This window comes from Ciconia boyciana, chromosome 9, assembly GCF_034638445.1.
Source record: "Ciconia boyciana chromosome 9, ASM3463844v1, whole genome shotgun sequence".
In the NCBI taxonomy this organism is placed as follows: domain Eukaryota; kingdom Metazoa; phylum Chordata; class Aves; order Ciconiiformes; family Ciconiidae; genus Ciconia; species Ciconia boyciana.
In genome coordinates this window covers 21,311,663-21,328,820 of record NC_132942.1, presented here as the reverse complement: position 1 = coordinate 21,328,820, position 17,158 = coordinate 21,311,663, and the positions used below count along the sequence as shown (strand labels likewise).

Sequence of the window (17,158 nt, the reverse complement as noted above, 5' to 3'; positions counted from 1 at the left end):
CCATTTACACCTAGGGCTTAGTGGGACAAGGCATATCAAGATTAATGAATGGCTGCTCTTGCTGCTGTCCAGGCAACTGGCCTTTTGCTGCAGAAGTTGCTTTTTTTTTTTCCCTTTCCAGTGAGGGAATATATTGAAATAGCTGACATAAATCCCCCTTTATGAAGCAGGGGCTGAAGCTCTTTTGGCTTTGTGCTCCCCTGCTGTCACATGCGGGTCTCACACCTTTGAGATGAGAATTGAGAATTGCTGCTGTTGCCAACTCATACACCAAATGCAGTCAGCTAGAACTGCATACACCAAATGCAGTCATCTGGAGAGGTGGTGGGTGGGTTGGTTTGCCTGGCACCAGGGATCCCTGAGTGGGAGAACAGTGTTCCCCGCTATAGCAGGCATATGCATTTATCATCATATGATCTGACATATGTGAGCTGCACCACATACCAGGACTCTGTGAACTAGAGTGGTCTGTGTGGATAAAAATGAACTGGGACACAATACACATTAAGCTACTATTCCAGATACAGAGTTAATAATGTAACAAGCCCTTTCCTCCATGACCTGATCTGGTAGCGGTGTGACTGAGGAAAATGCTGGGAAAGGGGAATCTGAAATTAGGTGTTCTTTGAGGTGGGAGAGGGCTTGGCCCATCCTGGGAAGCACGAAGACTGGTTCAGGAGGCCCTGGTTGCATGTGGCCTTGATGGAATTGCAAATAACATGGTCTCACCTGATGTTTCCAACTCAAATCAATCTTTAAAGTGTTCCTGAGGCTTAAGCATCTGATTTGGCCTACAGTTTCTGAAATAAACATTGTCTTTACATTATGTATGTCCACCTCTGTGCAAGGACTACTGTGGGTATTAGCAGGCCAGAATTTATGCAAAGAATGTATCAATGCACACACGTCCGTCACCAGTTTCCTCTCTGCTAAAGAAGAGCCTTGCACAGCCCCCCATCTTCTGCAGTTCAGAGAAGTGTCCATATTATGGATTGGCGTACATGAGGCTGACACTTCACAGTGGTCCCTGTTGCTGTCAGGAGTTGCTCTCTGCATCATTCTGAGTGCACCTACATGTAAAGTATATCTGTAATAATTAAGAAGCCAGTCTTCTGAGACCACCTCCTCAACAATCACAGAAATTCAAAACAAATGAACTAATTGTATATTAACGTTATGTATATACACACAATTACAAGGGGAAAACAAAACTTTAAAGTTGAATTCAGTGTTAAAATGTTTTTAAAATATTCTACATGTAGATCCCACTAGATGGTAATTTAAAATTCTTTTTGAAGTGAAGGGTTCAAGAAGCAATAACATCACCTTATAAACACCAAGGTCTTTTAAATGTTTCTGTTCTTTGACAGCTTGTCCTAGTTACCTGGGCATATGGCACGTTTCCTGAAAGGAAAATAACTATGCTATCAATCCAGATACAGTCTGTCCTTGATGTTCTCTCTGCCTTTTCATTTAAAGGAATCACAGCTATAAGAAATGTGAATTTTCTAAAATTTAATCAGGATAGGATTTTTTTCTGAGTCAGTCTCCATTAAGCAATAATGTAGAAATAAAGTTCATTTTCCTTACTTTGCTCTCAGACATCCATTTTACATCCATTACACTTTATGTGTAATAATTTATTTCCCAGATTTGATCTTCCTGTTCATTTCAAGCCAGTTCTTCCGTTTTTAATATTTCCTTCAGAAAAGTGAAATGGCAGGCATATTATATAAATAACTTTCTGATACATTACTACAATTGTTTGAGCAATGCCTTTCTTGAAACAGTTCATTAGCAAATGAGTCATTCCTGAGTATAATGTAAAGCATCATTTTAGGTGGAAGGACAAGCCTGAGTCATTTCTTCAATTGTTCCACTGAGGGAACAATTCTTGGTTTAAAGCATGACTGGGGCTATAAAATTAAAATCAAAATATTTGAAATATAAAGTAGGTCATTTACTAACTCTTAAACTGGGATTATGAGGGCTCTATTCTGAAAAGGTTACAGTGATGAAAAATTAACAGAGAAGGCTCTACCCACTTTTGTATAAGTTTTAAGCCTCCAGGACTTAATACTTACCATCTGATTAATATTTAAGAAAGGGTAGTCCTAGAGACAAGACACAAAAGGCATCTGCAACTTTGTTAAAATGGCTGTTGCAATGTGGTGCCATCCATTTCAAGCAACTGCCAACTTTGATCTCATCTTTACTTAGATAACCATACCTTAATATTCCATAATTGTGTATTATCCCCCCCCAAGTAATCTCTTTGTTAAATTTATTTTGTTTCAGCATTATATGGCCTTTACAGCACGTCACCTAGCAGTTTGTGATTTCAATTTATGTGACCAAGTAGAATAAAGCACTGAACAAGTTAGGAGGTTCATAAAGACATGTAAATTGGCTTTTAACAGCCAGCCAGAGCAGAACTGCATGCAGGTCTATTAAATTCAGCAGAACTACACAGATACACATCTGTTGAAAACCTAATGCAAACATTTCATAATATGGTTCAAGAAGTACTGTCTTCTCAATTAAGAGAGGACACCTTTAGCTGCAGGGAAGGACAAACAGGTAGAAGGCTTGGAGCCATGATACAGTAGATCCAGACTTCCAAGGCAGTCAGTCTAGTTCATCTCATCAGTACCAAAATAATCTACTTTAACGGGTTAAAGACCCAGATGACTCTAAATGATCATAATATCTGGATTTACCTACAACCTAAGAAAAAGTCCTTCAAGTGTGGACTTCGCAACCACTTGAAAGAGCAAAGCTATTTCTGCAGTAGGAGGATGGATGTAGGGAGTCTTTGCAAGGTCACCTCCATTTTCTCCTCGGAGGATGTTTAAAGGATTCTGAAAAATAGAGAAATTGTGTAGTGTGCTTATCCAGGGGACTTATCATATTGTATTAGCAGTTATTAATCACATTTAATTAAGATTCATTTTTAGCTGATGTGAAATATTATTAGCTTCATTCATCCCATAGCAGTAAAAAGGAATAATAATGGGATGTGATCCTAACAAGAGATGATAGGAAGCTGCTAATGTGACATACATATTGTGGAAGGGAAAGAGGGCTGTGACTGCCAGAGTCTGTTTTGAGGCCTGCGATGTCTTCAGTTTTACAGCCCTTTCCTGTGGAAGGTATTAAAGTAACACACCTCTTTTAGGGCAGGTTGCTGGCTAACAGCCATATTGGTGAGAATCAAAATAGACATGGGTTAGTATTTAGTTAATTGGCTTTCAGAGGAGGAGAAGTTTGCAGAGGTTCAGTGATAAACTAGTCAGAGTAGGTCAGCTAAAGGATTTTGTAGGTCTAAATTAATTTTATATACCTGTATGGTATAGTTTACTTTTAAAATGAAGACATCCCTTGAGGATAACAAAACCAAACTAAACAGTAATAGTACACTTTCTTCCCCTTTATGATCCAGATAGAGAAAAGGCCAGTTTCAGCTTTCATCCACAAAACACCAGTAAAATTATCCCTTTATTTGTGATCAGAGTCAGAGGGAGCCAGGGAACAGGTTCCAGCTCTGAGGTTCAGAGCACGGAGCCACCTTCAACTTCTGAGAGACAAGGCGCTGCATTTTCCACTCTCTGAAGCTTTGCGTGTTTTTTGAAAGGAAGGTCCAAGCAGAAAGCTTCACACGGTAGTCATCTGGCCTGGAGATTACAGTGGTTTGGGCTGCTGGGGTGGGAGCCATATACAAGAGGAATGGTTGAAGCCTGTAAGCTAAACATAGATGATGAAGAAAGAAAAAAAAGTTATATTTTAAGACCATTTCTTAGGTGTCCATGATCCATTACTATGCTGTCCTTTCTAAGTGGTGAAGCTCATACATTCATTCATGTTTAAAACAGACACTTCTAAAAGCACTGAAATAAATGTGTCCCTTTTTCTTTCACTACCACTTCAAGCATCCAATTAGTTCGTTAAAATTGGGTTCTGCTTTGAAAGACTAAAATTGATGCTTCAAGTTTCCATAGTTACTGTCTTTCTATTAATTGTGCTCAGTTAAAAAGTGGGGATTCTCTTTTGCCTACCAGCACTGGGTTTTGGCAGCCATACTGGGCTCTTTCCTCTTTATGCGCTAGCAGCAATATGGACTGTGCTAAGGTAAGTTTACCTGCAGAAGGTTTTCACAGCTGTAGAGATTGGTACTTGGTAAACAGTTTTGTTGAGGCTAAGCAGAAGGGACTGAATTCAACTGAATTCTCTTAGGAGTATTCACTCTCCAAGGCGGACACAAATAAAAACAAGCTAGTGCTGTCCAAGACATCCAATGCTAGGAGAACATCTAATCCTGCCTTCTGTCTTCCCTTCAGGTAACCTGAAATCCCTGACCTGAAATTTTCCTTCTTTGGGGAATCAATCACAGACAGCCATCGTGATGGTGGCTGTAGGCAGGAGTCCAAGCTGCTGATCCTGTGGTCACCCCACAGAAGCAGAGTGGCCTCCAGTGGCAGAAAGCGACTGGATAGATAGCGTGTCTCTGCTCTTGGCCTCAGTTCAATAGCTCATCTAGCAGAGAATAAGGGGAGGGGGGGTCGGCTGTCTGCAGAATACTGTTACAGGCTGCAGCAGCAGCCAGGAAATGCTTCCTCCTTTTCACCTTCACAGCAGGATTTATGATGGTCTGTGAGCCTGTTGTCTTTCACATAAAAGTGCTTGTATGTAAGTATTAAATTATTTTTTATTTAAAGTTGACAGAACACAATAACCAGAATTGATTTTCCATAATACAGACTAAGGAATGCACATATCTGTTCCTGTCCTCCTGACATTCAGAGCTTTGTCTTCTGCAATGACTTTTGCTCTCTTTGCAATATTTCATGTCTCTAGAGAGCAGCACCCACACACAGGACCAGTCAGCTGAAAGCAGTTAGAGTGCCACCTCCCTCCTGGTCACATCCAGCGGGAGATTTGAGCCACAAATTAGACATCCCAGCTTTTAAAGATTTGTATCAAAGTCCACATTTTTGGGATGTGTCCCCTAGAAATCCTAAAATCAGCCCTCAGAAGAGGCCTGGGTAGCTGTTTGCCACTCCAGTTGATTCAGTTTAGGGCATTTAAGGAGGCTCCATAGCACCTGGTTTGACATGAAGGCAAAGAAAAGCCTTTTCTTTGGTGGAGGTGAGGTGGGTGGCAGCAAGGCCAACCCACTGCAGGTCCTCGGGGGAACATTGTCCCCAGCCACTGCCCGCACCACCTCTCCCCTCTCCCTTCCTAGGTACTGAGGGGCACAGCAGTCCCCCCAACACCAAGTCCAGTTTTCCTGTGCTATTCACTGCCCTTTACCTTACTGTTTGCATTAAAACAAGGGCAGAACAGCTGATGCTGTAGCTGCCCACACTATATTTACAATGCATTTATAAGATGAAAATCATCTGGGTGTTGGTTTTTTTTTGGCTGTTTTCAACTATGAACTCTTAAAAATGGTCACTGTGGGCCTGCAGACATGGTGAAATGCCCAAACAGAAGTCCATCTACCTTATATTGCCTGAGTAGTGTCTTCCTAACAAGCTCTGCATGCGACACAAACATTCATACGCTGCATCCCCCAGAGTCCAGTGTCCAGTTAGAGCTGGAAAGATGATATGGAGCATCCTGGATGTGTGTGCATGCTCTCTCAGTGATGCAGCAGATTAGTCCTCAGGTGAGGAAAAGGTTAAAGCTTGTGCTGAGCAAGTACTAACAGATGCTTTCCAAGACAAATTCTACCAGTGGGAGCAGGACTGGGCACAAGTACAGCACTAGAAGGGTGTTACCTGAGAAAGTTGATGTTTTTGTGGGAGGAAAAGCCTCTTTTAGTGAAAAGAGAGTGAGAGGAGCTTGGGGCTGCAGACACTGGGCTCTGTTTGCTTCTTCAGCAGCTGCAAGAAGCCTTTTAGCCTGTGCTGTGCTCTGGCCACAGCAGGCTGTGGTAGCAAGCAAATCAATTTTTGCTTTCACATATCTCAGAATATGCTGGCAGAGCTATTTGATAGCTGAGACAATTGCTTTAATACACAGCCATGTAAGATTGTTTTCTTATAATGAGGTAGCTAATCTCTGTTTAAATTCAGTTTCAATGTCAGCATGGACAGTAACCTGAGACTGAGCTGGAAGTGACCTCTGTGCCCACCTCTGTGCCCAACCCCCCTGTATCTGGATGTTGGAGCAGTGGGGGGTTATGTATCTCCAACAACGTATGTGCTATAATTACCCCATTTAATGTTACTGACTTTAAATCCAAGCAATGGATTAAAGCTACAGGCTCCTTGGTGGAGAGAAGTTTCCATTTTGTTCATTCCTCCTGTCTCTGAGTCATTAGTGCAGAACAGGTCAAACAGATGGAAGGGCAGACAGTGAGAATTATTTGTTTTTTTTCTTTAAGACTCCAAATTGACAGTCTGTAGAGATGGTTCGGATTGTTTGGCAAACTGATAGTTAAAATGGTTCAACTTTGTTCTGACTGAATAATTTCTCAGTCTTTCAGTTCAGTATCTGTCATTTTATCATGCTGATGATGGATTTTTATTTGCTTTCTTTGTTGTGTTGTTGGTTGTGGCTTCGTTTTTTTTGTTTGTTTGTTTTTCAAACAAAGGATTAAATGGGCATTTTAATCCCAAAAAGGCTTAGGAATGATCAGTGAAGTCAGAATGTCTGTAGACATCCTCCAAATGACACAGAGAGGGTTTTTCAGTGCCCGCTGTTTGCATTTGATGTGCTGTTTCAGAAACAGTGCAGAATGTCAGACTCTTTATAACAGTGAATATTCATTAAGCTTGCCAGAGGCAGAAGCTGCAGTAAGTACAGCATCAGTAGAGGAGGCAGGGAAGAGAGAAATCAGGTTAATGACTAGCTTTCTCTGCAATTTGCTTCCTGCTTATTGCCTGATCTCAGTTTTAAATAAATTCATTTAATTAATGTGTTTTGCTACTCTGACCTGTGGACAGAAGGGTCTGTGATTAATGATGGGGTATTCCTAGTCTCACGGTGGCTTTAATCTGCATGTTCTGGTGTCCAGAAAAAAAATAATATTGAAAAATATTTCCTTTAAACGTAATAATAATAGATGGTTTGATTGAAAGCTTTTATCTAAATTATCTCCTGAGTCCATGAGCCAGCAAATTTTTCAAGACAGGGACAAAGTGGTGAGTGGGGAGGGGTGGAACAGAGTGAAAGCAAGCTGCTGTCTTGGCTGAGCATGTCACACAGTCAAAAACGTCTCTGCAGGGAGACAGAGCTGCACAGAAATGCTTTCCTCTTCTCCCCCTTGAGCAGGGGCACATCTGTTCTAACACGAGTTAGCCGCCTTCTGACAAAGGTTCTTTAAGAAAGCAGCAGAGACATAGGAGGTAGAGACTATGTACATGACGCTCAGAATATATGGCCAGCTCACATTATGGGAAGTGAGCACCACCTGTTCCTAGTAAACACCAGATTGGAGCTGTGGGGCTATATAGGGACAGGAAAAAAACACGTGGCCTCCCCGAAAGAGACAACAATGTCAGTGAGATAGAAACTGCAGTCTTAGCCCAGACCTGATGGGATATCTGATTTGTGGGCTGAGTGATTACATGTTCTGTGAGCAGGCATTTTGCCCCAGATTTAGAAGACATCTCAATTTCAGACCGTTTGTACCCATCACTCAGCATTTCGACTTTGTTCCACTTACATATCAGCTTGGACGGTTTTACAAGCTGATGAAAGCCAACCCTTTAATTGAGTGAATTCGCAAATGCCACATCTGAAAAGACAGCACTGTGAATCTCAGTGACAGACCTGTACTTTGCAGTTTTGCAGCAGAGTATCACTCAAGACCTGTACTGGTGTTATTGCTGTCATAACTAAAATGTGGCCTTTTAAGATGTGGAAATGGTACAACCTTAACAATATGGCTGAGATTTCTCAGGTATTTCTGAACAGAAGATGCCAATGCCTGTCTAAATGAAAATCCCATGAAGGGATTAGGGCTGAGAAAGTGACCTCATCTTGCAAATAGTTGCACAGGATTTTCGTGGCTGTCACTGTTAAAGAGATTAGTTTCAAACTTCTTTTTTTTAAATACTCAGGTATGGTCGTTAGTACAACATCCCCCAAGCCATGATGCTGCTTAGCTTGCTCCTGAGGGTGGAATTCATCTCCTTTTGCAATAGCCACCCAAAAGTTATCTGTCTAGTTTAAATTGGCTGTCTGGGCTTTATCTGTAGTTAAAGAAGCAAAGGTAATACAGCTCCAGGAGAGAGAGGAGAGGAACAAAGAAAATTCAGTGCATCTAAAAATAGGCATTTAAGCTAGGTGGGTTGAACTGCCTTCTGAGGGTGTCTGTCTCTCTTTGTAGATTATAGCAAGAACTAAATTAGACAGTTTAGATTGGATGCCTACTTTTTTGGTGGCTGAATTTAGAAAAGGGATACCTTACTCTGTGGATGACATCTAAGATAAAAAATTTAGGTGCCTACAGCTACTACAAGCTAAATTTTAGGGACCCTGTTTCTTGTAGTAGGTGCCTGGGCTCCCTGCACAGAGCATGGGGAGAGTTAGGTACCACTGAAAAACCTGTGTGCTGAGATCAGGACTGCGTGGAGCATGCCAGTGAGAAGCTTTGTGCTCAGCAAGGTGACACAGCTCACCTGCACCCTTTCTGGGATCTTGGAGCCTATGACATCCACATGACACTTTCTGCCTGACAATGTGTAGGAAATCAGGTGCTTTCAGAGCAATTAGGACTTGTTGAACAAGTCCTATTGACTGAGATTGGTGTGTTTTTCAAGTCCTGTGAGAGGTAGAGGAGTACAGCATATGACTTGTAAATGCCTCTGGAAGAGAAAAAAGTAGCTAGACACCATACCCTACTGCTTCAAGCTTTCAGATAGGTGATTTTAGGATGTGGGGTTTTTTTGTATGTAGATTTGCCTGTGCATTTCAGACAACAGTCACCGGATAGAAAAAGAAGTACTTTGAAAGACGACCTAGAAGTCCTTTCCTCCCAACTAAATATATGATCTACTTGACTGCAGAGTCTCTGTTGCCCTAGGTTCCATTTAAAGTCTACTGAGACACTTGTATTTTGGTGAAAGTATGAGGAAGCAGAAGGAGTGAAAAGTTCATCTCCCATTTTAGCATGCAGACACACAGGCAAAGAAGCATCAGGAGCTGCGGGTGCAGTCTAGATTTTGGGTTCTGCTGCGTGCCTGCAATTTAAAAATAAATCATTTGATCATTGAACATGAAGACTGCTGTATTCCTTGAGAATAAAGTGAAGGGGCAGTCTCCAAAGTAATCCTTTGAGTTACACCAGGAAATAGCCAGACTCTGCACTTTTACGTAGGAACTCTGGCAAACCCCCCCAGTGTAGCTGTAGGAAGAAGTGGAATGTTTTAAATTAAGTGGTATAAATATAGCTGGCAGATTTGCTTTATTTAGATTTTCCTCTAAGTTTAATAAACAACTTTAAAACATTTAATAAGACTCAGAAAATAGGCAAAAGAAGTACAGCTAATCCTGTTAAATGTAAAATAGCATCTAAGTGTAAAGTTTTGCTGTAAAATTCCTGCTGATAAGAAACAGAAGAGATGTTTAAGGAAGCTTTGGAAACTAGGTGGTAAGTGACATGTATCTTTGATATGAAATGCCTAAACATACAACATTGTTAATACAACTGAACTCTGACCTTCCAGCCTGCCAATACAGATAAACACACATTTTATCAATCACACAGAAGGGAAATTTCCTGAGGAGGCTGTTGAAGCCCCACTCATAGGAAATGATGGCTATTAACTCATTAAGTTCTGTCTGTCTCTGGCTTTTTGTATGTGAGCTCTCCACACAGCTGTAGGGATAATTAGTTTCCTTTGGATTAGTGAGTATTAAGGAGTATTAAAATGCTTACTTTGTACGGACAACAAACATATTCAGGGGCTGAGAAAATGCAAGCAAACCTCCTTAGTCTTTAGCTTGACAGAATCATGATTCCAGGGTAGGTATGATGGGTTTGTTGTGTTTGGATACATTAGGTCAGATGGCTTTGTGATAAATGTTACTGACTTCTTCTGGTGAGTGGATTTGTCTAGGCAGAACCAGATTAAAGGGTCAGTATCCTGTTCTGAATTAGATTTCAATAATGCAGAGGTGTATGTGCACCCTCTTAGACTGTCAAGAGTTTTCATGCAAGGAAAAAGAGATGCTGTACCTTCAGGATACCCTCTATTCTTGTACGTTGCTGTATTTTTGTGGTGAAATGGATAAAGTCACTGTCATTGTCTCATGTCCTGTCTTCAGCCTAATATGGTCATGTCAGAATGGCATGACCACACTTCAGGTGTGCTGTGGTGGCACTGTGATCCATAGAGTGTTGTAACCCTGTACACTTCAAAGCAGTTTGTGGACTATTCACTGCTACAGGGCTCTCCCCAGCCAGAGCAAGGATGGTTCAAAAATGATTTGAGGTCACCTTCAGCTGTTTTTTTCCTGCCAGGAACAGGAAAAGAGCATTGGGTCTGGGCCAATGTTGTTCGAATAAATGTTGCATGGGCTTGTTGGGAAAGAGAAAGGATTTATTTGTCAAATAGGGCTTAATTTATTATGTACAATATGAAAGCTCACATTTTTATATTGCTGGAGAAAGACTATTGATTAATAATTTGGAAAAAGGCCAAGAGACACATCATTCACCTTTGAAACAAAAGCGATATGGCATATACCTGACCAAAATACTTTATTAAGCAGAAATGAAAGCTGGTTCATATTAATGTATTTAGTATGAAAGGGCTTGCTAGGACATTGCTATTACCAACAACAAACATGTAAAAAATCTGAAGCTGATAGTTAAGACTGTAGGAAATTTACAGAAAAGCTACAACTGATGAAATAGAGAAACTTTCACATCAATAATAACAACTTCAAAAAAGATATTTGAGACTAGGGAAGTTAAGGTCACTAAAACAACTTCAGCAGTTCCTGGAAAGAACATGAACTCAAAGTCAAATCTTCTTCATCATCAAATACAGTCTTAGGGGAAGAAGAAGTGTACAGGGTCTTCTAGTTCTTGATTAAACATCACATTGTAAAAGCAGTCTTATCACCTCCTTTACAAAGATTCCGTGTGCCAAACCTATTACACAGATGGTCTCAGAGACAGTTCTGATGTGTCATGCATACACATTTCTTTGGCTCTGTAACATGGACGTACTGCATAAGTATGGAAAAGCTTGAAAGGAATCATACTTTCCAGTGGTGTTTATTTTGCTGCCAGGCAAGAGAAATATTGTCAAGCAGCAAAATGTGTTCTTTAGCTTTTGAACCAGGAGAGCCTTATGTCAGCACACATGACATACATTTTATTTCATAAAATAGAAAATTGTACGAGCAACATTACAGAAGGTGAAGAATCATAAAAGAATAAGAAGTACAGGAGATGCTGTTCATTTCAGGAAATGTCTGCTAAAGCTAATGCAATATTCTTCATTACTACTACAGGGGTACAGAGTAGTCAGTAGCTGAGGTTTACTGAATAGCATCTTCTGGTCTGGCAGAACATTGGAGATCTCCCTTTAGATTGTCTGCTTTGTTTCCTCTTCCTGCCCTCTTTCACCAGCAGGACACCTAGGACTTCTGTTTCTTCTCCTTCTTTCTGTGCCCTTGCCTCCTCTTCCAAGAGATAAGGAGTCCCTCTCAGCTGGTTTTCCAGCCCTTCCTTGTAGCAATGCAGATTCCACCTCCTTTCCCTTAACATCTTTACCTATTCAACTGGACAGCTCTGATGCAGAATACAATGATGTTGAGACTTAATCAGATCAGTGGTATTGGCATTGTTCATGTGGTATTGCAAGAATTTGTGTGTGGTTAGGAGTGTTACAAGTGTGACAGGTCCTATGTTTGTGATACTGCACTTTTAGAGCGTAGACAAGAATGTTTTCATCAGATTTGAGGGCTTTAATATCAATGCATAAGCATTGAGCTTTCCCCTGGTCACAATCCCTTAAACACTTAAAATGATACACTAAAATGAATATGGTGTTCCTATTCAAAATTGGGAGTTATGTAAATTACAAAGAATTTTCAAAGTTTAAGAAAAAAGAAAACAGCCAGGTTTTAAGACTTTCTCTCGTAGAAGAACCTGATTTGTGTTGCATCTCATTATGCTAGAAAATTGTCCTTATCAGGACAACATACATAAACATTTCAATCTGATTAGCTCAATCTTGGTAAAATCATGGAAATAAAATTAAAAACTTGCTTCATACTGCAAGCCTGAAGCTGGGAACAGAACTTCACTTTATATTTGCTTATATAAAATATTACGATCTGCCATTCTACCACATCAATTTGAAGAACCAAGAGTTAGTCACCAGTCTGGTGTTTTTCATCCTTTATATTGTGATATTACAGCAGGAAAAAATAAACATAATAGTGAGGACTTTCCCGGTTTGAGAACTCACTGCAGTATTATTTACTTCTGAACCATTCTTGACAGCTTACCACAAATTTGGCACCAGCCCTTTCCAATTTCCCATTTTGCTTATAAGTTCATAGTTTAGAAAAACTTTACAACTCTCTTACAAGAGTCACCCTATTTCCTGGCAAAAGCAAACAGGTTGTTAGAGCCTCGCCTTGAAGAAGACTGAATATTTCTGAGACCGGATTCTGCACCATGATTGAAGGATTCTTGCGGTATCTCTACCCAGGCAATTCAGTTCACTCCTGTTTTTGCTCTAGGGCCGTGTCTGCTGATCAGCCACATTGCATACATACATACATACACACAAGTTGGCTCTCAGATTGCTATCTGGGATGCACCAACTCATTCCCTCCATGAGGAATCCTGGACACAGCTGACAGGATGGTTTTCTAAGATATCCAGCATGGATGTTCATAGTGCCAAGGCTGACTCCCCCTGCCCTGGACACTCTTCTAACCCTATCCCAAAAGACTTGACACCCTCAAATATACCCTTGTTCCATGAAATACACATGCTTGTGTTTCATGCTGTAAAACACTACAGTGGGGTGCATCACAGCGATGTCTTATTGCAAGCAATTCAAATTCAAAAGAAACATAGAGAACAATTGTATTTCAAGGCACAACATGGGATCCAGAGCATGTTGGGCCCAGCAGTATGTGGAGTGAGTCAGTGCATACTGGCATTGAGCAGCCTGGACAAGAAGCAGTCTATAACACCCAAATGAGCAGCCAGGCAGCCAAGAGTCAAAGTAGAGCCAGGCTAAAGTCATAGTTTTCAAATAGGAAGCTGATACTCACTGAGTGCTTATATTTAATGATGCTTTAAGCTTTTCTTGCTGTTTTGACTTTTTCAGAACCTGAGGCGGGAGAGGTGTCCCCCCCAGTGGGAGCTGGTGTGAACAGCAACAGCTGGACCTTTAAATTTGGACCGGGAAATCCCAAACAAGGTGGTCCTGGTGAGTTGCCAGACAAATTCATTATCCCAGGATCTCCTGCAATCATCTCCATCCGGCAGGAGCCACCAAACAGCCAAATTGACAAAAGTGACTTCATAACGTTTGGCAAGAAGGAAGAGACCAAGAAAAAGAAGAAAAAGAAGAAGGGAAACAAGACTCAGGAGAAAAAAGAAAAGGGCAACAGCACCACTGAGAACAGTGACCAGTGAGGGGTTTATACTGAAAGAACCCACTTAGCCAGTTTTTGTAATAATGGCAGATTTCTGCTATGTAGCAACTCCCAACTTCTTCCTACAGTTAACAAATTTCCTATATGTACAGACTTGAGAAAATCAGCAGGAAATTCACAGTGTCTGTCTAAATTGCTTAACAGGTTTTGTCTTAAAAGCTTTATTAACTCTGGTGTTAACTCTTTTTCTCCACTCTGGCTTGTTTTCAGAATCTAAAAAGCAGACACAAGTTTCCTTTCTCCTACGCCGAAAAGGAGAATCTTCACAGTACAGCCAGTGAGAGGTTGGACTCTCTGCACTGTGGTTCCTGTGCTCCTGTCTTGATGACACTTACAGGACAGGTTTAAAAGTTTTAATGTTGTGCACCCTCTATCTGATTGGAAGTATTTGTGTGCAGTTGTCAGCTACATGATATGAGATCAGATTATAAAATGCAAGAAGAGCTGGTAAATATGCAACAGAGGAAACACCTAATGAACACAAATGTTCAAAGATGTTCAGGCTGGGGAGGAAATGTCTGAAAGGAGATGACCAGACTTTTCAAATCTTGAGAAGTCGCTGTGTGGGAATACTGAGTCCTATACATGACGTATTGTACACACTCCTGCAAATAAAACCTCACATTTACAGCTCTTTAAGATACCATAAATTTTATCTCTTACCAAGCAAGCCATTGGGAAAATTGTCCCTTAAAGCTGTGCATTACCCTGGCAAGGCTAGCCCTCAGAGTGTAAGAAGGGCTGGGCTGACATCCCAGGAATGTAACTGACTGTGATGCTCTGTGTCCCTATTTCCACTCTAACATTATTTTGCACATTATGTCTCTGAAAAGGTCAGAGTTTTTCCATGACACTTATGCAAAAGAGAGAAAACAGAAACATTAACTATGCTATTTGTTATTTGAGATATTTATTTATAAAGAAATATAGCTGTAAATGTTAAAGAAATATTATGCCCTTTAAGCCAAACAGAAGTCAATCTAGAGCCATTATAAATTACAGTTGCTGCTATTAAAGTGCTTTAGAAAAATTGCCTGAAACATCTGTATTATATCGGCCACTTGCCAATAACAGCTTTATTCTGTCGGGTGACTTGGGGGCTGCCTCTTGCATGTATTAATAAATAAAATAATATCTTTTTTTTTGCATTAATCTGCACTTTGAATACACCTTTGCAAACAAACTGTCCTAATATGAAGAAGCAGAAGCAAACTCCTCACACAAATGGATTTACTGACCTGCTAGCTCTGTACAGTACCTTGGTGTTACCACCCACACAACCTTTTCTGATTTTAGTTTTACTTTGCTATGGGATTATGAATTTCTGACCCTACTAGCACTCATTATGTAAAATTGAAGTACTGTATGTATGCTGTATGCTCTTATAAGAATCCTGAAATATTTATCCTGTGCTTGTGTATGTGAATGTCAATGCAACTATTATTAGAGTGGACTGTAAGCTTTACCGTTGAATGTAAATTCATTGTTTCTTTTTTGTACACTTGTGAAAAAGTGGAGTAGTGTTAATTTTTTAAGCCACTGTTGATTATCAGTTTTTTGTGTATGAAACACAAGTAAAATATCTTTCTTAAATCAAGTCATGCATGCATTTTGGGATTTATTGGTAAGAGTCTGTGAAGCTAAAGCTCTGTGAATTACTAAACCTAAGGGTATAAATGGAGTATTGAATGTGGTTGAGGATGTTGATATAAAACCAATACATGTATTTTTAAATAGAATATAGCTGATGAGGGAATTCCAAGGAGTTTTCTACATTATTGTATGTTCACAGAATAAAGCTCAAGTGTCATATTAATTGGAACTGTGTAAGAAACTATATAGCTCTAAAATTTCTAACAGGCCCTCTAATCTAGGATCAAAGAGAACAGCTGGATTTCTTGAGACTTGTCCTGGATGTTTTAAGTTTCCGAACTACTGACAGATCAGAATAGGACAATTCCTATTATTTTTTAAGAACATGCAGCGAGTCTTAAAACATCACAGAAGGTAAAGCTCTAATAAAAGAATTCATATCTCGAAGCATGAACCACCAATGGCCTCACGTGGTCTATGTAGAGTTTTATTTTGCTACTAGTCTTGTTTTACTGGCAATGAAAAAGATGCTACTTGAGAAAGAGAATCCTTGATTCAGTTTTAAAGGCTAGCCAAGAGGAGCAAACTTGAGATTTGGGGAGGGAGCTGTTCTTTTGTGTGATGTGCTATGCAAAAGTACTTTTAGACTTACTTTTTATTTGGTGACTAATCCAACAGTTCCCAAAATGTTCATAAACTGGAGTTACAGTGGTAACTTAAACACACAGAAGGATTCTGTTGTTTTGTAGTCATCATAAAGTAGTTCTCCTCAATGCCTCTGGCAAAAATTCAGCACAAAGATTTAATTCTTACAAATCTTTAACATTTGATTATTTTTAGATTTTAATATAATTTTGTTTTTCTTTTGAGTGATGGCATTTTCCTCTATACAGGCCAATCTGATTTATTCATTTTTCATCAGTGGTCATACACAGCTGGTTTTCCAAGGCTTGCTTCTATCAGAATGAACCAAGAGCTGCAGTGTGTCTCTGATTTGCCTATTTTAACACAAAATTATATTTGCCAGTGCTGGCTTTGTTGCAGGTGCTTACTGCAGGAGGACTGTATGCTTGCATCACTTGGTAGACAAAACAGAATATCTAAGATAAGCATTCCAGTATGGAGGTCTGATAGAACAGAGAAAAAGCTCTCAGAGGGAAGGAGATGAGATGCTTTTGCTGGAATTGTTTAAGAAGAGGCTGGATTGCATCAGTAGAATATACATTACACAGATTCACTGTGTTTTCAGAAGACTGAATCAGGCACGTCACCACATTTTAAAAATATTTTTCCATATTTCAACCCTGTAGTGCAACTGGAATGCTAAGATGTCGTAAGTGAAATTTGGCCATTTAAAAACTGGTATACAAATGATACCAGTGACATTCAACCCTTGGCATGAAGTATTTTCAGAGGACTGGGGTGGGGTGGGGTGGGGTGGGGCGGGGGGGTAGAATTTGCGCATTCTGCCACAGTTTTGGGGATTACTGTTTAAATACCATACAATAATGGGAATTGAGGATCAGAGGTGGTGGCCAAGACCAACAAGAATCAAGAAACAGAAGTTTCTTTTGTCCTCTTGCTGACAATGAAGTGAGCCAGACAAAATACACTGCAGAATTTGTTAACAAGGAAATTACAATTTCGGGGGGTTTTACCACTTCAACAATTTATTCCTCTCAGAATCCATATATTTTCTCTGAGCATATTGTCTTTGGAAGTCTGGTTTTTATGCATACAAGATCAGTGGACAAAACCATTGGGCTTTTATAACAATTAAGCCTGAGTTATGTTGTATATTAATTACATCCTGTCATTAGAAAGATACTGCATTTTACATTAAGCTTCTAAGACTTAGCCTTGTGCAGTTTCTTTCCACTCAGTATTTGGGTCATTGCACATCACAGGAGGGGGATCCAAT

At 40.1% G+C, this 17,158-nt stretch overlaps 1 protein-coding gene across 1 annotated transcript in view; it reads left to right on the top strand.

Annotated features, from left to right (window-relative positions):
• LOC140656874 (protocadherin alpha-2-like) overlaps positions 1-15,337 on the top strand; it is a 106,114-nt gene extending 90,777 nt beyond the window's left edge. Inside the window, 1 exon segment of the mRNA XM_072873103.1 lies at positions 13,314-15,337. Within this exon segment, the coding sequence (XP_072729204.1) occupies positions 13,314-13,624 (311 nt within the window). The 3' untranslated portion in view covers positions 13,625-15,337.
• Positions 15,338-17,158: the final 1,821 nt, after the last annotated feature.